Source organism: Sycon ciliatum, chromosome 1, assembly GCF_964019385.1.
Source record: "Sycon ciliatum chromosome 1, ocSycCili1.1, whole genome shotgun sequence".
Lineage (NCBI taxonomy): Eukaryota > Metazoa > Porifera > Calcarea > Leucosolenida > Sycettidae > Sycon > Sycon ciliatum.
Window position 1 is genome coordinate 70,039,280 of NC_088643.1, and position 14,922 is coordinate 70,054,201.

General features: G+C 48.2%; 2 protein-coding genes across 2 annotated transcripts in view; one reads left to right on the forward strand and one right to left on the reverse strand.

Moving 5' to 3' along the window:
• The window catches only part of LOC135805175 (importin-13-like), a 41,834-nt gene extending 39,505 nt beyond the window's left edge, over window positions 1–2,329 (forward strand). Inside the window, exon 30 of the mRNA XM_065319178.1 lies at window positions 1,609–2,329. Within this exon, the coding sequence (XP_065175250.1) occupies window positions 1,609–1,693 (85 nt within the window). The 3' untranslated portion in view covers window positions 1,694–2,329. The remainder of the gene's footprint in view (window positions 1–1,608) is intronic.
• LOC135805176 (homocysteine-responsive endoplasmic reticulum-resident ubiquitin-like domain member 2 protein) lies at window positions 2,223–12,672 on the reverse strand. Its single transcript, XM_065319179.1, has 8 exons — window positions 12,281–12,672; window positions 9,145–9,222; window positions 7,504–7,650; window positions 6,935–7,012; window positions 6,055–6,251; window positions 5,155–5,349; window positions 3,573–4,236; window positions 2,223–2,944 (listed from the first exon to the last, which is right to left on the reverse strand). Exons 1-8 carry the CDS (start codon window positions 12,413–12,415, stop codon window positions 2,783–2,785), a joined length of 1,656 nt encoding a protein of 551 aa, XP_065175251.1. The 5' UTR covers window positions 12,416–12,672; the 3' UTR covers window positions 2,223–2,782.
• Between the last annotated feature and the right edge of the window lie 2,250 nt (window positions 12,673–14,922).

Sequence of the window (14,922 nt, forward strand, 5' to 3'; positions counted from 1 at the left end):
AAGCGTGTAGCCAGTGCTAGTGGCGAAGGTCAAGAGATAGATGAGAATGGAGACGCACCTGACTTGCAAGCGAAGGCTGCATGCATCGAGCAGCGCTGAGGAAGAAATCGTCGGCGAAGCTGTAGAGCGACCGTTGTTACTTCAGTGACATGGGAGTGTGTTGGAAGGGATATGTGTTCGAAGGAATATTCTGAAAGTCGACGTCCACAGTGGAATCCAGTCCCCCGACATTTGCCGGACACGGAAAAGATTTCCGGCGTCACCGACAATCATTGTGCGCCACCGAAGGCGAAGGATTTCATTTCCTGTGCGTGTCCAGATGGATGGCAAACAGCGCCACTTTCAACTATCCTTGTTACAGGAGTTACCTTGGGTAGTCTTTTGACCGGCGTGCAATGGTGGCCTCTGCTTGCCCTGTGTGATGTTTGCTCCAGATGATTCGAAACTTAGGCAGCTTTCAAGACTGCACGCAATCGTCATGCTGAACAAAACATCCATAAAACGGGGAAAAGTTCAGTCTTTTAAAATCAAAAATGCGTAGCAATGACATCGTATAGCAGCTTGTGGATGAAAATTTCACCCAGTCTGAGGAGAATAAGCAGAAACTCCGTGGGATACAATTGTGTGGAATGTTGGTTCATCAGTTGGCATGGGAACCACTCCTGGAGGCGAGCGGCGTACGCCCCTGCATACATTGACGACGTCGGTTAATGTTTGCGATAAGGTCCAAAGCGCACAATTATACAGCAAGACAGGCAATATCAGGCAGGAAAACATACACAGCCTGGAATTCAGGTTGTGGCGTTTCCATGGAATGCCTGCAAATGCCCGATTTGCAGCAGACACTCTAGCTGCTATGTCTTCTGCTGTGCCTAGCATACTCCCCAGCAGCTTCACCGATTTCCAGGAATCATCTTCCTTGGTCACAGTGAAATATTGAGTTTTTGCCACGTTCAGCTTCAGATTGTCATCCGAGAAAACGGGTTCACACACACGGACGGTTTCTTCCACAGATGATCGCTCGTTCTGATGGGCAGTGGTGTCGTCTGCGTATTGTGTGAAAGTTGCTGGTAGGTCTGACGCGGGTAGAGCTTGCTCTCGGATCCTACGCATGGAATAACTCAGTCAAATCTCAACCTAATTCAACAATCGAAATACCTACGAGGTAACAGAGATTCTCAGCTGTCGGCTCGAAAAGCTCCGGGGTCGATACGACCTAGTCACCTAGTATAACGGAGCTGCAAGCACTCGAACATTTTGCTTGATTTCTCAGGATCTAGGACGACAGGAATACTGCTTGCTGTACAGGACCAGTCAGTCAACTGTGACATTGATCCTTATTCCTTACCATGATACATGTACATGCACATGTGTAGGTGCTCTTGTTCATCAATGACACAACGATTGATGAACCAAAAAAAGTATCCAAAAAAAGTTTCATTCCGGCCGACCGAGTCTCCTTTTTGAGGGGTTGCCGACCCGAAACAAGCCTTTTTTTGTTTTGGCGTAAGCAATGTATAGATGCCAATATGACCTTTGTACTATTTCAAGAAGCGTGATCTGATGATGTCTATTTTTCTGTGTCTCCTGTGTTCCTGTACAATACAGAGAAAGAAATAACCGGCGCGTGGCACGCGAGGGAGTGTCGGCATTCCTGCAGGCGGTGGCCAGTACGCAGGCTCCCGTCGCCTGAAAGCACACGGACCTGTGGTGCTAGTCTAGTGTCTCCTGGACTGAACTGCCAGCTACATGATGTACAAGTGTGTGCACACATGTTGTGTGTAGAGTTTCTGTCATCTAACCGTTACGTTTACATTTCAAGAGTTTTTGTGTTTTGAAGTTTCTATACCAGTTTGGTGGATTGTGCATTTGCTACAGAAGTGCACATTCTTTTTTATCTTTAAAAAAAAGTTTTTTAAGACATAGCGTAGAAGAAAGTCAGCTTTTTGGCTCCCTGTTTTATGTGCTTGTACATACTGGAATATGCCTGCCTGCCTGTCTCTCTCGCTCTCTGTTGTACAGTTTGGGGTTTTCATAATTATGATATGTACAGTTCTTTCCCTTCTTTCATTCACATAATATATGCCAGTACGGCGTTAGAATGTCCAACTTTCTACACCGGACATCATCAGCTTTTGTAAATATTGCCTGTACTGCCGCACAAAGTAGCTGTACATTTGAACAATGAACATTCCAGTTCCACCGTAACCAAAAAGCCGCTCTCATTTGAACATATCTGGCGTTTACTTCAAGTACGAGTATATTTAGCTCTCACCTTCGCGGGAGACTCTTTGAATACTGTAAAAAAATAATAATATTGCCGAGCCAATAGCTCTATTGTTTGTATGCTGTGAAAGTGTAAAACATATTCCAGTGTGTAGTAATGGAGTACAGTGTAATAATGGTGTGCAGCCAGTGTGTGGACGCACTAACGACGACAGGAGAGGAAAGCACAGAGTTAAAGTGGTGCATCAGCTGGATAGCAGCAAGCTAGTAAGACAACACGAAACGACGCACAGGACGAGAAAGGGGAAACACAACATGGGGGAATTGCCGTAAAAATGAATCTGGTTTGGAGAAATGCGATATTATGAGGTAGTTGTACATTTTGAAAATTGGTTAATAAAAAAAACCGCATTACAAACCGTAGAAAACAGTGTGATCTACTCATACAGGATGTGTGAAATCACTATAACAACGAGACACTCAGCAAAGCAAATTGAAGCAACAGACGTTACCATGGAGAGAATGTGAATATTGCACAAACAAATGTTCCCCAGATTTAATTGGCAGCAACATCGGGATCAAGATACAGTGAGGTTACAAACGCTTTGCAAGCCGCTACAACAACCTGCGTTGTGGACGGCTGCGGGCGCGGTGGTGCAACAGGCGGTGCATCACTGGCATCCTCTGAACTGCTTTCACCACTGCTGCCGTCTGCCTCCTGCCGCGTCAAGACAAAGCATCAATCAACAGAAACACCAAAGTTAGCACAGGGCTTCTCAACAGATACATGCATAACCATGCAGCTGAGCGACAAGGACACCCATACCATATCTCCTAGGCAGAAGCAAAACATGAAGTGAAGCCCACATGAACCAGAAGCCCATGACCCACACCAACCAGTGACAATCCATGGACCTACAGTACCAGAGGCCCATGCCTAACGTTAGGCCAGATGGATCAGAAATTCAATGCCATCACGCCGCACAGTTGTAGTCAAATCACTCATATGTGTACGTTTGCAGGTTCCATTCATTTCAGGTCGACAGTGCAGATTATTCTGGCTGCAGTACAGTCAACTTCGCCTTTAACGACACTCGGCGGGGCATCAGAAAAGTGTCCTTATTCGCGAAGTGTCCTTATACCCGAAGTCTCATTATATGTATTACAGTTGGATGGGACTGTGCTCTGGGCATGGAAATCCTGCCGTTATTCGCGAATCGTCGTTATATCCGCAGTTGACTGTACCACAACTTCTCACAGACAAACACATGGTCGCATAGACAATGCACAAGTGACAAGGCATAAGTAGCTGACCCCCATACTGTAGTACCTTTGCTACAACTCACCTCATTGGAGTCACTGTCCTCACTGCTATCACCTTGGCCACTACCACTACCACTGCCAGCAGCAGCAGCAGCACCAGTGGCATCATTGTTGGGTTGTTCTACATTGACTGCATCACCACCAGCAGCGGCAGCAGCAGCAGCAGCAGCATCCTGATTTCCACGCCCCTGGTTTTGAGCACGCCTGCGGAAGTCGGCCAGTGCTTCAATGACATCTGGATCAGCAGCTTGCGGCCTGCGATGTGCAGCACGGCGCAAGTTGAAGAAGCCGGCCTGGTAGAGGTTAATAACGGCAGCAACAACCAGCAGGATAGTGAAGCGGACCGGTGTGCATAGAGAATACAGAACGCTCATCATCAAAACCATGCGAAAACCGGCCCCAATGAAGCGCAAGAGACGCGGCTGTTGATTGTCCTCCTCGTCGTTGTCCACCGCGCCCAGCAGACCACCAGCGTTGGCGCCTGGCGCGGCAGCCATGGGCGGCTGTCGCTCTTGCTGCCGCTGTGCTGCTGGTGCTTGGCGATTAGCAGGCTGGCCTGCGACGGCGGGCCCGGGAGCTGGTGCCACCGGCTGCTGCTGTACTGGCGCAACTCCAGCATTGGGAGGTGCTGCAAACATTGGGTATTGCTGGACCATGCCACCGGGATACGCATACGGAGATGCTCCTCTGTGCACATACAGACACAAGATTCACAACCACCGCAGTCAATCAGAATCATGAATTTAACATGTGATAGATTATGTACCGTAAAATCCCGCCAGAGCGCCCCGTCTCTCCCATCCGCCCCTCCCTTACTTCTTGTCAGGGAAGTGATTGGTTGTATCCTCGTATGACTCTGTGATGCCGTACTGTACTGCAGACGGGTGCAAGACCCCGTTGGAAATGTACGCAACAGTGCCCACCCTCTTGACCTGGGATCGCACAAACCCTGAGTTTTGATGGGTCTGTACGACTCCTGGCTCTTGACCTTTGGTCGGTGTACGAGATGCACAAACAGTTTTCGTAGGGTGAGTACTTTTCATGTAGTACTGAATGCGGTAAGTAGGACTCGCCCATCCACCTCTCCCCACCTGGACCTACTCGAAGGGTGGCGGAGGTAGGGGCGCTCTGGCGGGATTTTACGGTAGTACTACAAATGAAGGAAAAACCACACTACAAAAGACATGTAGACAATATCATGAAGTGCCCTGGTTGGGACATTGTGACCAAGATGACAACACATACAACATCCATTACAACAGTCTGTTAATTAAAGTAGGGGGGGGGGGAGGGGGAGGGAGGGTGCAAAATCCAAAGCACCCCTAATGACAGGCACATGCTGACGCTACCCATGCCTATTCCCTCACTGCCACATACATCTCCAGGCAGTTATCGTATATGCAGTACCGTATTTTTCGGAGTATAGTGCGCACCTTTGTATAACGCACACCCCCAATCTTCATTGGGGGTGCGCACTTCAATCTTCATTGAAGTACATGCATTTCATATTCGGAGCATAGTGCGCACCTGCGATTTAGGGCCTAAAATAGCACATCTAAAGTGCGCACTATACTCCGGAAAATACGGTATATGCCCCGGCCTTACTGGTAAGCAGTGGACGCATGTGCTGCTGCAGCAGCTGCAGCGGACGCCATGTACGCCTGCCACATGGACTGGTTCATGTAGGACGCAGTGCCACCGCCGTAGTGTTGGTAGTACGCTGACATGTACGCCTGCTGATCAGCACTCAGTGACGGGTAGGCAGAGTAGGCAGAACTTGCCCAGGCAGTGGGATTAGACCTGCATTTCATACAGCAGTCAGAGGAATTGCAGAAAACAACACGTGTAACTTCCTTGGCTCAGCTCGCACAACATTGCAACCTTGCCGTGGTAATCGATTTCACTGAAATATTGCTAAGAACTGCCAACATGGGTTTTGACTGGAGTACAGCAATCTAAAGCTTCATTAGTGTACACTGGGAGCAGAGAGCAGACCACAGCCAGCGTGCATGATGCCAGGGGGTTTCATACTGACCAACCACCACAATCTCAATCCCTTGACAAGACATGCGGAATCCCTGGATTTCTCTCAAAATCCCTGGATGGCACAAAAATAAGTGAAAAAGAGCTTTTCCCGCCAAAAAAACGTTCGACTCTGCAGCTGTGCGTACAGCACAGATCGACCCTGTACTAGGCTGTAGTGCAGTTTGATCAGTCGGCGCCCGCCTGTCACTTTGTCAGTGCAGATCTTGCACGGTCAGGTCTTCAAAGTGCTGTGCACAGTTCGAAGTGCGAATGAGCACCGTACATACCTTTGAAAAAAGTTCAAAAAACCGGGACATTCGGGGAGAAACCATGGAGTTTTCAGGAAAGTCCTGTATCAGACAAAACTTTGGTTTTTCCGGGAGTTTGCTTGAAATCCCCGGGACCCCGGGAGGAGTGTTGATTTTCCGGGATTTTCCCGGGAAAAACGGGAGGGTTGGCCAGTATGGGGTTTTCCCTCACCAGTTATTGTATGGCATGGAAGATGGTGAGCTGGTGTCAGTCGATGCCATGCCCGCCGTTGCTGCTAGTGGCGGCGGTTCCTGAAGCTGCTGAGGAGCAGCAGAGGCAGCCGGACGACTTTCTTCAGTTGATGGAGTAGGCGATGCAGCAGTTCCTTCTGTCACAGCTGGACCCCGATAACGAAGACCAGTAGTCCCCTGAACAGAGTACAACGCATGCACACCAAGTAGAGTCGCAGCTGTCTGTTAAAAGTGAGCACCCCGTGTCCATACTGCAGAGAAAGCAGGCTGGGCAATGTACATGTACCGTATTTTCCCGATAACAAGCCGCATTCGATTATAAGTCACACCCCCATTTTCAGGTTTGAGCCATATCATTTCAATACAATCGCTTCAGCAGTAAACCATGTTCGATTGTAAGTCGCACCCCTTTTTGCACTTGAATTTTAATGTAAAAAGGTGTGACTTATATTCGGGAGAAAACGGTAGATACTACAGTACACGTGTGCTTCGGTGGTCATTGTGGATTACAAAAGTGTACACCTCTACCCTAAGTGTTCGCAATTCTGTGGGGTCTCCGACAGCGAAAGCTCATATCACGTGGTCCATCACTGCTGAAAGTACGCTTTGTAGTACGTGCAACATAGGTCAGCGTGTATGCAGTGACAAAACTGCCATAGATTCGCCCACTTTCCTTCACAGGGTATTCCTTTTACTACTCATTTTCTCTCTAGAAAGAAGGTTTACAGCAAGAACACCTTCCTGGGTGATGTGAGTTTCCACTGCCAGGGCACCCCATTGCCAATCCAGGTGGAGTTGCACACACACACACACGGTACACCATACTCTTGTTTACACCCTACAGTTACATGTAGTCCTACCTGGCCAGGTGTTGCTGCACTGGGTGTGACAGGGGTAGCCGGTGACCGCCGCGTACTGCTGGCTGCAGACAGCGGGTCCTGAGTGCACACACATTCAAGGCACACAGATACGCACACACACACACACACACAGCATAGATTACAGAGTACTTGAATCAAGAACCGACACTGGCACACAAAGCCGCAGCACGGAGCATTCATGCCAAAGTGAAAACAGGCTCAAGTTCAACTGCCTGACATGATCAGCATATACTTGAGAGACCTGGTAGAGATAACAAGAATATACTCCAAAGGCTTTTCTGCATTCGTACAATGCAGGAGGAGTCAAAAACTGATTGCGGACAAAACGAACATCAAATTATTTTGAATATGACCACCACGTTGTCACAAGGACCAGAATAGTAGCACTTGCCACCCTCCAGTTTCAACGTTTTTCTTTTAACTGAACAGGTCCTGATGGTCCGATATTTCTCATCCAGCCTGTGTATGAGCTACACGTGCTTGAAACAGCCTTCCTGACCAAACTTATTATTCGCTACGGGCCAATCGTGAGCTTGAGATGCACTCACTCGTCGAGGTGGTGAGGCAGGGCATGACATGCCTCTCTCCAGCGATGTTGCCTGCACAGCAGGTGATGGTGGGGTACTAGTAGATGAACCACTGCTGATCATGAAAAAGATACGTGCTTTCTCATCCGCCGACTCACCACCAGGAACCTGTGACAAGAGGAAAAGAAAGAACAACAGATGCAAGAAACGTTTAAAACAAAAGGGATCATTGCAATGCACAAAATAACACAAATCACATGGAATCAGCAACAGTCCGAATGGTTGAACTTGGATACTGAGCCAATAATATATGCAATGACATAAAAAATTAAAAAAGACACATGAATACAAGGTATGAGTATTAAACTGTCCACCACTGTAGCAAGATAATAAGCAGTCAGAAAGTGTGATAACTGGGCGAAACTGACAGACTACTGAGACATTCAATGACCCGACACCTAGCTCCAAAACATCTTTAAAGGGGAAGTATACCCTAAAATCAAATTTTCACCAGTTGTAGTCTTCTGGGTGCTGAGTCGAATGGTCTTGGTCCGAGGAAGCTGCGACGCTCCCTTCCTACTTGAATCCCAATCGAACTCGCGCACTTCCACCGAAACTGGGTGACTGCGCCCTACTAGATGGGGATTTGTATGCAAAATGTCACTAAAAGCGCCATTTCGTTCTTACAAAAGCACGGATGACCGCGATTGGCCCATATGTTGTAATCTTTTGGACGCTGAGTCGACTGGTTTTGGTCCGAAAAGGCTGCGATGCAGCGTTCCTCCTTTATTCCCAATCGAACATGGTTGAACAAGCGGTCACGTGCTCCTGGGTGCCCAAATCACCTGGTCACCGCGCCAGCAGGCGACAACTTTCACACCAAGGTTCAACTCGAGTTCAACTCGAGTGACAGGACTGCACCCAAAAAAGGTCAAACAGGCTAGTAAGTTGTACCCTGCAGGCACGGTGACCAGGTGACTGGTGTACGCAGGAGCACGTGACCGCTTGTTCAACCATGTTCGATTGGGAATAAAGGAGGAACGCTGCATCGCAGCCTTTTCGGACCAAAACCAGTCGACTCAGCGTCCAAAAGACTACAACATATGGGCCAATCGCGATCATCCGTGCTTTTATAAGAACGAAATGGCGCTTTTAGTGACATTTTGCATACAAATCCCCATCTAGTAGGGCGCAGTCACCCAGTTTCGGTGGAAGTGCGCGAGTTCGATTGGGATTCAAGTAGGAAGGGAGCGTCTCAGCTTCCTCGGACCAAGACCATTCGACTCAGCACCCCGAAGACTACAACTGGTGAAAATTTGATTTTAGGGTATACTTCCCCTTTAATGCGGAAACCAACAGCCTTCCAACTTGAAGATTTATGGCTAAGGTAAGACCGAAGAGGGGAAGGTGAGCGCAACTAGGTGTCAGGTCGTTGAATGTCTCAGTAATTGTCAGTTTTTGCCCAGTTATGGCACTTTGTGACTGCTTATTATCTTCTTACAGTCGTGGACAGTTACTTACACTTCGAAACTCGTACCCACGTGGCCTCCTATAGTCCGAATGGTGATAGAACTCGAATATCAAGTGACCCATCTAACAGTCTAATGGTAGTGATGTGACTGACTCTCAGCATCTGGCACAAATGTCACTGCTCATACTTACTGGTTGGAGAACATGCCTAATGAGCTGGTCATCAAGAAGCAGTTTCCCTTGGTAAATAATCCGCTGCGTGTTAACGGGCTATAGGAGCACAGACAAAGCACACGTCCAACACAGGGACAGTCAGCTAGCTAAAGCGTATCAAAATCGGGACACAAGGGACAACGACAAAACAGACAACACCACAGCAGAAGTGTAGGTGAGACAATGAAAGTACTGGTAGTATGCTCGGGGGACAAATACAGTACAACCAAACCGTAACAAGAACGGTGGACCCAGCTATACTACCGGAAAGGGGTTCAAATACCATCATACATATTGACAAGAGTACATAACCCCCAAGAGTGTAGGACTGCCTCTACACAGTGCTGCGACGGCAGAACTTCACATCACGTGACATAGTTCGAAAGGTTACGCTGGCAAACAGTGCAAAGTGACCACAAGAGAGTTGAACCCGAAGCAGGGTAACGTACAACCCTGCATCTATCTGGCACAAGGTGCAAATAATGTGTACGGGTTCGGCATGTGATGTGAAGTTCAGCTGTCGCAGACCCCATTAAGAGTTGATTGCACACTCTTGGGGGTTATGAGTAGAACACGGGTTAGGGATCTACCTAACTCTGCGCGGACATAGCTGGACTCAGTTGTACAGGGATGGACAAAAAGGTGTGCAAAACGACTTTTTGTGAGTAGATGGACCCCAGAAAAATAGTTTGGAGCGAAAAAAGTTACGGCTTCCTCAGAAACCGACGGGAGACCCCCCCCCCCTTGGGCCGGAAATTAAATACCGGTATAAGGATCACCCGCACAATGTACATGCCAAGTGACCCCCCCCCCCCCCCCCCCCCCGGGCTCCGAAGGGTCACCCGCACAATGTACATGCCAAGTGACCCCCCCCCCCCCCCCCCGGGCTCCGAAGGATCACCGGCACAATGTACATGCCAAGTGACCCCCCCCCCCCCCCCCGGGCTCCGAAGGATCACCCGCACAATGTACGTGCCAAGTGCCCCCCCCCTCCCGGCTCCGATCCCTAATCCGGTGTGACCCTTAACCCGGGTTCTACTCTACCCTTGATATTGATGATAACCCTCAACAGTGTGCAACTCCAGTCTATGGGGTCTGTAATGACAAACCTCCACATCCCATGAAAAATCCGTACACATTATTTGCACCCTGTGCATGATAGACACAGGGTTGTATGCAACCCTATATTGGGTTCAACTCTCTGGTGATAACTTTGCACTGTTTGCCAGCATAACCCAGGGAGTCTCTGACGTAACCTAATGAACCATGTCACGGGATGTATAGAATCAGATATGAATGTCAGGGCGGTGTCGTTGATTCAGGTTGATTCACGTGAGTTCTAGCATACCCATCACGTGATTATTCAAGCTCTCCTACGGTGGCACGGTAGGAGGGCATGAATGATCACGTGAGGGTATACGGTACGGTGCATCGTAGTAGAGCTGGCAGCCAGGGCATGATCAGGGGTTCAGGCCCTGCCTGTGAGCGCTCTGATTGGCTCAAACCCTGGCCACGGTCACGTGGCATGTCAGAATTGAAGTTCTTCCGTCGCAGCACTGGATAGAGGTTGCACTGGCAGTTGCACACTCTTGGGGGTCATGTGCTCTTGAATATACCCTGCTTCTAGCCTTCTATACATACACCTGTATTGTACACTGGTAAATAACCTCACTGTACTTTCAAATGCACAAACCGCTACTGGAAGACAATGTTGGACACCCGGAGAGCTAGTGAGCAAGGCCAGTCAGTTCAAATGAAAGTGCGGTCCGTCAAAAGTAAAAAATATCATGGACTGAAATGGCTTTGCTTCTGTTCTTGTGTGGCCTGCTTCAAACGGCAGTGAAAGACCACGCGAACGCAACAAGTACAGAGCCACAACCACGTCTCGGCCACTCCGTGACACTGTCACATTCAATGTGATGTCTATGTAACTTGCAATCTTGACCTACTGACACCAAGCACACAGCCCACGCCAGCAATGCCATATTATGCAAGCATGCATAATTCAGCCCTACCCCAATGGTGGCTAGATCGGACATCCCTGAAGCAAGACTCTCAAGAGTAAATATTACGCTTTGCCACTTGGAGAGCACAGCAATTATGAAGCCAGAATACGTGTACAATTATTACAGTACAGGCCCGGCGGAAGCAATTGTTGATTGGTCCGGCCAAGTTTTTTCGCCAGCACAGCACTTGCGCACGTGTGACACAACACAACGTCTCTTTGCTTTGATCGTAGGTCAACCAAGACCATGTCGTGAAATAATTATGACGCCTGACAAGAGCGCTTCACCACTGTCGTTTTCCCAAATTCCCGCCGAGGAAACGCGAAGGAAGTGGTTGGGTGGACTGGCACTTCTGGCACAGATATTTCGCTGGAAGAAGCCATAGCTGCTAAGCATGCACTGCAGCTAAGCTGACCAAACAGCGAGAAAAATTTGAAAAACTATTTCGTTCGGTAAAAGAATCTGAAGCACTCGACGAAAAACCCTCAAGACTACAAAATTAATAGAATCCATCATGGCACGTGCTTTCAGGTCGCGCCACAGCTACATGTATACAGGCGCCGCCCACACACAGGCCACAGCTAGCCCTCAAGCGTGCACACGTGCACGGCAAGATCAGAGCGAGATCGCAAGTACGCGTACATGCAATCGATGATCACAACAGTCATAACGTAACGTTACTGCGTCGTAAAAAATCGTCGGTGGCCGAAAAGTTCGTCCGGCCATGGCCGGACCGACCGGAGCGGCTCCGCCAGCCCTGCAGTAGCATCAATATAATAATTATTAAGACTCCACTCAGACCAAACACACATGATCTCTCTCTCTCTCTCTCTGTCTCTGTCTGTCTCTCTCTCTCTCTCTGTCTGTCTGTCTGTCTCTGTCTCTCTGTCTCTCTCTTTTGCGTCGTCACTGCAGATTCACCAAATTATCGGCCATGGCTCACTATCAGGGTAAAACAGCACACCTTTTTTTTTTTTTTTACTGTTTCACCTTGTTGATGGGCCATGCCCGAAAATTTGGTGAATCTGAAGTGACGTTTGCAGCAGAGAAACAATGATCGTGTTTGGAATGAGTAGAGTAATGCCTAAATGGCTGCAATATTCTCTCACCGGTTTCGATGGGTACTCTAGGGAGATGTGATGCTTGACATCCTTAACGCTCCATTCTTCATGGCATGCTATAGAGAAGTCGTTCTCTTTCCCAGTAGGTGACCGAATGACTATGTCGAGGTCAGGAGAGGCCATGCTCAAGATAATGTCACTTCCAAGTTACCAAGAAAAGACTAAGATTAGTTTATAATGTAGGTCACGGCAGAGCAAAAGTTCGAAGGAGACCTTGAAGCACGTACTACGTCTATGCTGTCTTCCACAGTTACTACAACAAGCTCGGGAGTCATGCAGGTTCATACGTGCCTTCAAATCAAAGTAGGAAATCAAGGAAAGACAGCACATGAGCTTGTAGCTCATCTGAGTGTTTGAAAACTGTCCATCTACTTTCTCCTTGCTGCAAATGACCGTGTGGTGTGTGCTGCACGCTGATCACGGGCATACCAGTGGTCATACCGCGGTAGTGCAGTGATGTAAGTGCTAGTAAGTACAGTGTCAGTACGGTATGTGCATGCTAGCACAGCATGCAGCCTGCAAAGGTGACGTGTGATTGTTATGTGACGTCGACGTAGTCTATGCCATATGCCGTAGATCTACGCCGTTACCTAGCTGGCGTGCGCCTGGTGCAATCTGACCAAGAGTCCTCTTGTTATGACCAAGGCTCTTAGAGTACATAAATATGTACTCTTGCGGTACTGCTAGACTGGCAAGAGTACAATAAATAAACCTACAAATACAATGACATTGTACATGACTGTCTGCATACTCTTGCTGCAATATATTATCCATCAAGAGTATCTACATGTATAGGAAACTTCACTTCTCAACTCCAAAAACACTGACACAAACAGACCAATTAGAAAAGTTTATCTACATGTATTCAGTGCACGCTTGATAATAATACTGAATTACAGCATTCGAACCCCAAAATGCCAGGGAAAAAAATGTCACAGAGCACCACGCATCAGTCGTTGTAACTATTAGTTTCATGACCATAGGCAATCTTCAGACATATCTCAAGACGTGTGTACGATAGTTCTATTCGAATGAATATTGAGCCGTGACTCTACCCAGCCGGAGGACTCTCATTTCCAATAATAATAATAATAATAATTATTGTGATGGGGAATTGTGTTAATAATTACATGTATGATGATGATGATGATGATAACAGCATTATATCACAAGACACAAGGCGGACAATACGTTCACTGCTGCATTGAAAACAGAGTTCCCGACTGCAACCAGAGACCGTTTGGCAGAGTCCAGGTCTTACGAGGGCGGACCACATGAATTGTATGCCCCCTCCCTTTAGAACACAGATCACGGGTCCGAACCGGGGCATGACCCCAAACAGTTCATTTGGTCACAAGACCCGGACCCTACCAACCGGTCTCTGTTTGCAGTCAGGAGCAACTAAGGGAAGCCGACAAATGTGCAAATGCACTGGATGTGCACCCACAGATTTATTCTTATAGCAATGATAGCTGACCTGATTCCGAAGGGAACAGATCAAGGCTAAGACTACAAAGATCCACACAACTGTGAAGCCATCATGTGAATCGAACCCCAATGCACACCTGGTCTACACCACACGGAGCACATCATCGGAAAAGGATGGCCAAGACCTTTGCACATCATACACTTGCTGGGGTATCCAGTATAGACAGCACGCTGCTTTGCACACACACACACACACACACACACACACACACACACACACACACACACACACACACACACACACACACACACACACACACACACACACACACACACACACACACACACACACCAGGGGCGTCGGAAGGTATTTTAGTGTGGTACGCTCAACCATCTGAAATACAATTTTCTCGTGGCGGAGCCGGAGGGGTGGCTGAGCCGAAATGTTTGAAAATTTAGAGCGCAAATCAGTGTATTTTATTTTTCACGGGGTACCTGGGGCAAAAAGTGGTACGGCCAATACCGTAGTGACCGTACCGTGTCCAACGCCCCTGCACACACCTCAGACCTCAGACATGCCCATCGCGGGAGCGATGATAGCGAACAGCTATGTTAGACATAGCAACTTGTGCTGGGATTACACCATTCAACAGCTTGCAAGGCTGATGAATTGACCACCACTATTTTTAGCCTGGTATCCACCACACAGCTGTTTGAAGTGACTTTTTCTGGCCAGTGAATCCCTATTTTTCATTTTTCCATTTTTTCTTTTTTTTCTTTTTTTCTACACACACACCACACCACATACTCCGGCATACACTGGCTGTTGGTAACCACCCAGGAGAATGAAAGAAAAGTCAGGAAGAGCCTGCACACACACACACACACCGTGACACACACACACACACACACACACACACCGTGACACACACACACACACACACACAGTGACACATACACACACACACACACACACACAGTGACACACACACACACACACACACACACATACACACACACACACACACACACACACACAGTGACACACACACACACAGTGACACACACACACACAGTGACACACACACACACACACACAGTGCCACACACACACACACACACACACACACACACACACACACACAGTGACACACACACACAGTGACACACACACACACACACACACACACACACACACACAC

Bases quoted from the DNA above. Each gene is read 5' to 3' on its own strand.
- LOC135805176 (XM_065319179.1), bottom strand. From the start codon at position 12,415: ATGGCCTCTCCTGACCTCGACATAGTCATTCGGTCACCTACTGGGAAA. The intron at 6,252-6,934 runs GTAGGACTACAT...TACTCTGTTCAG, and splicing joins GTGCAGCAACACCTGGCCAG to GGGACTACTGGTCTTCGTTA. The intron at 2,945-3,572 runs GTGAGTTGTAGC...TTGACGCGGCAG, and splicing joins AGGACAGTGACTCCAATGAG to GAGGCAGACGGCAGCAGTGG.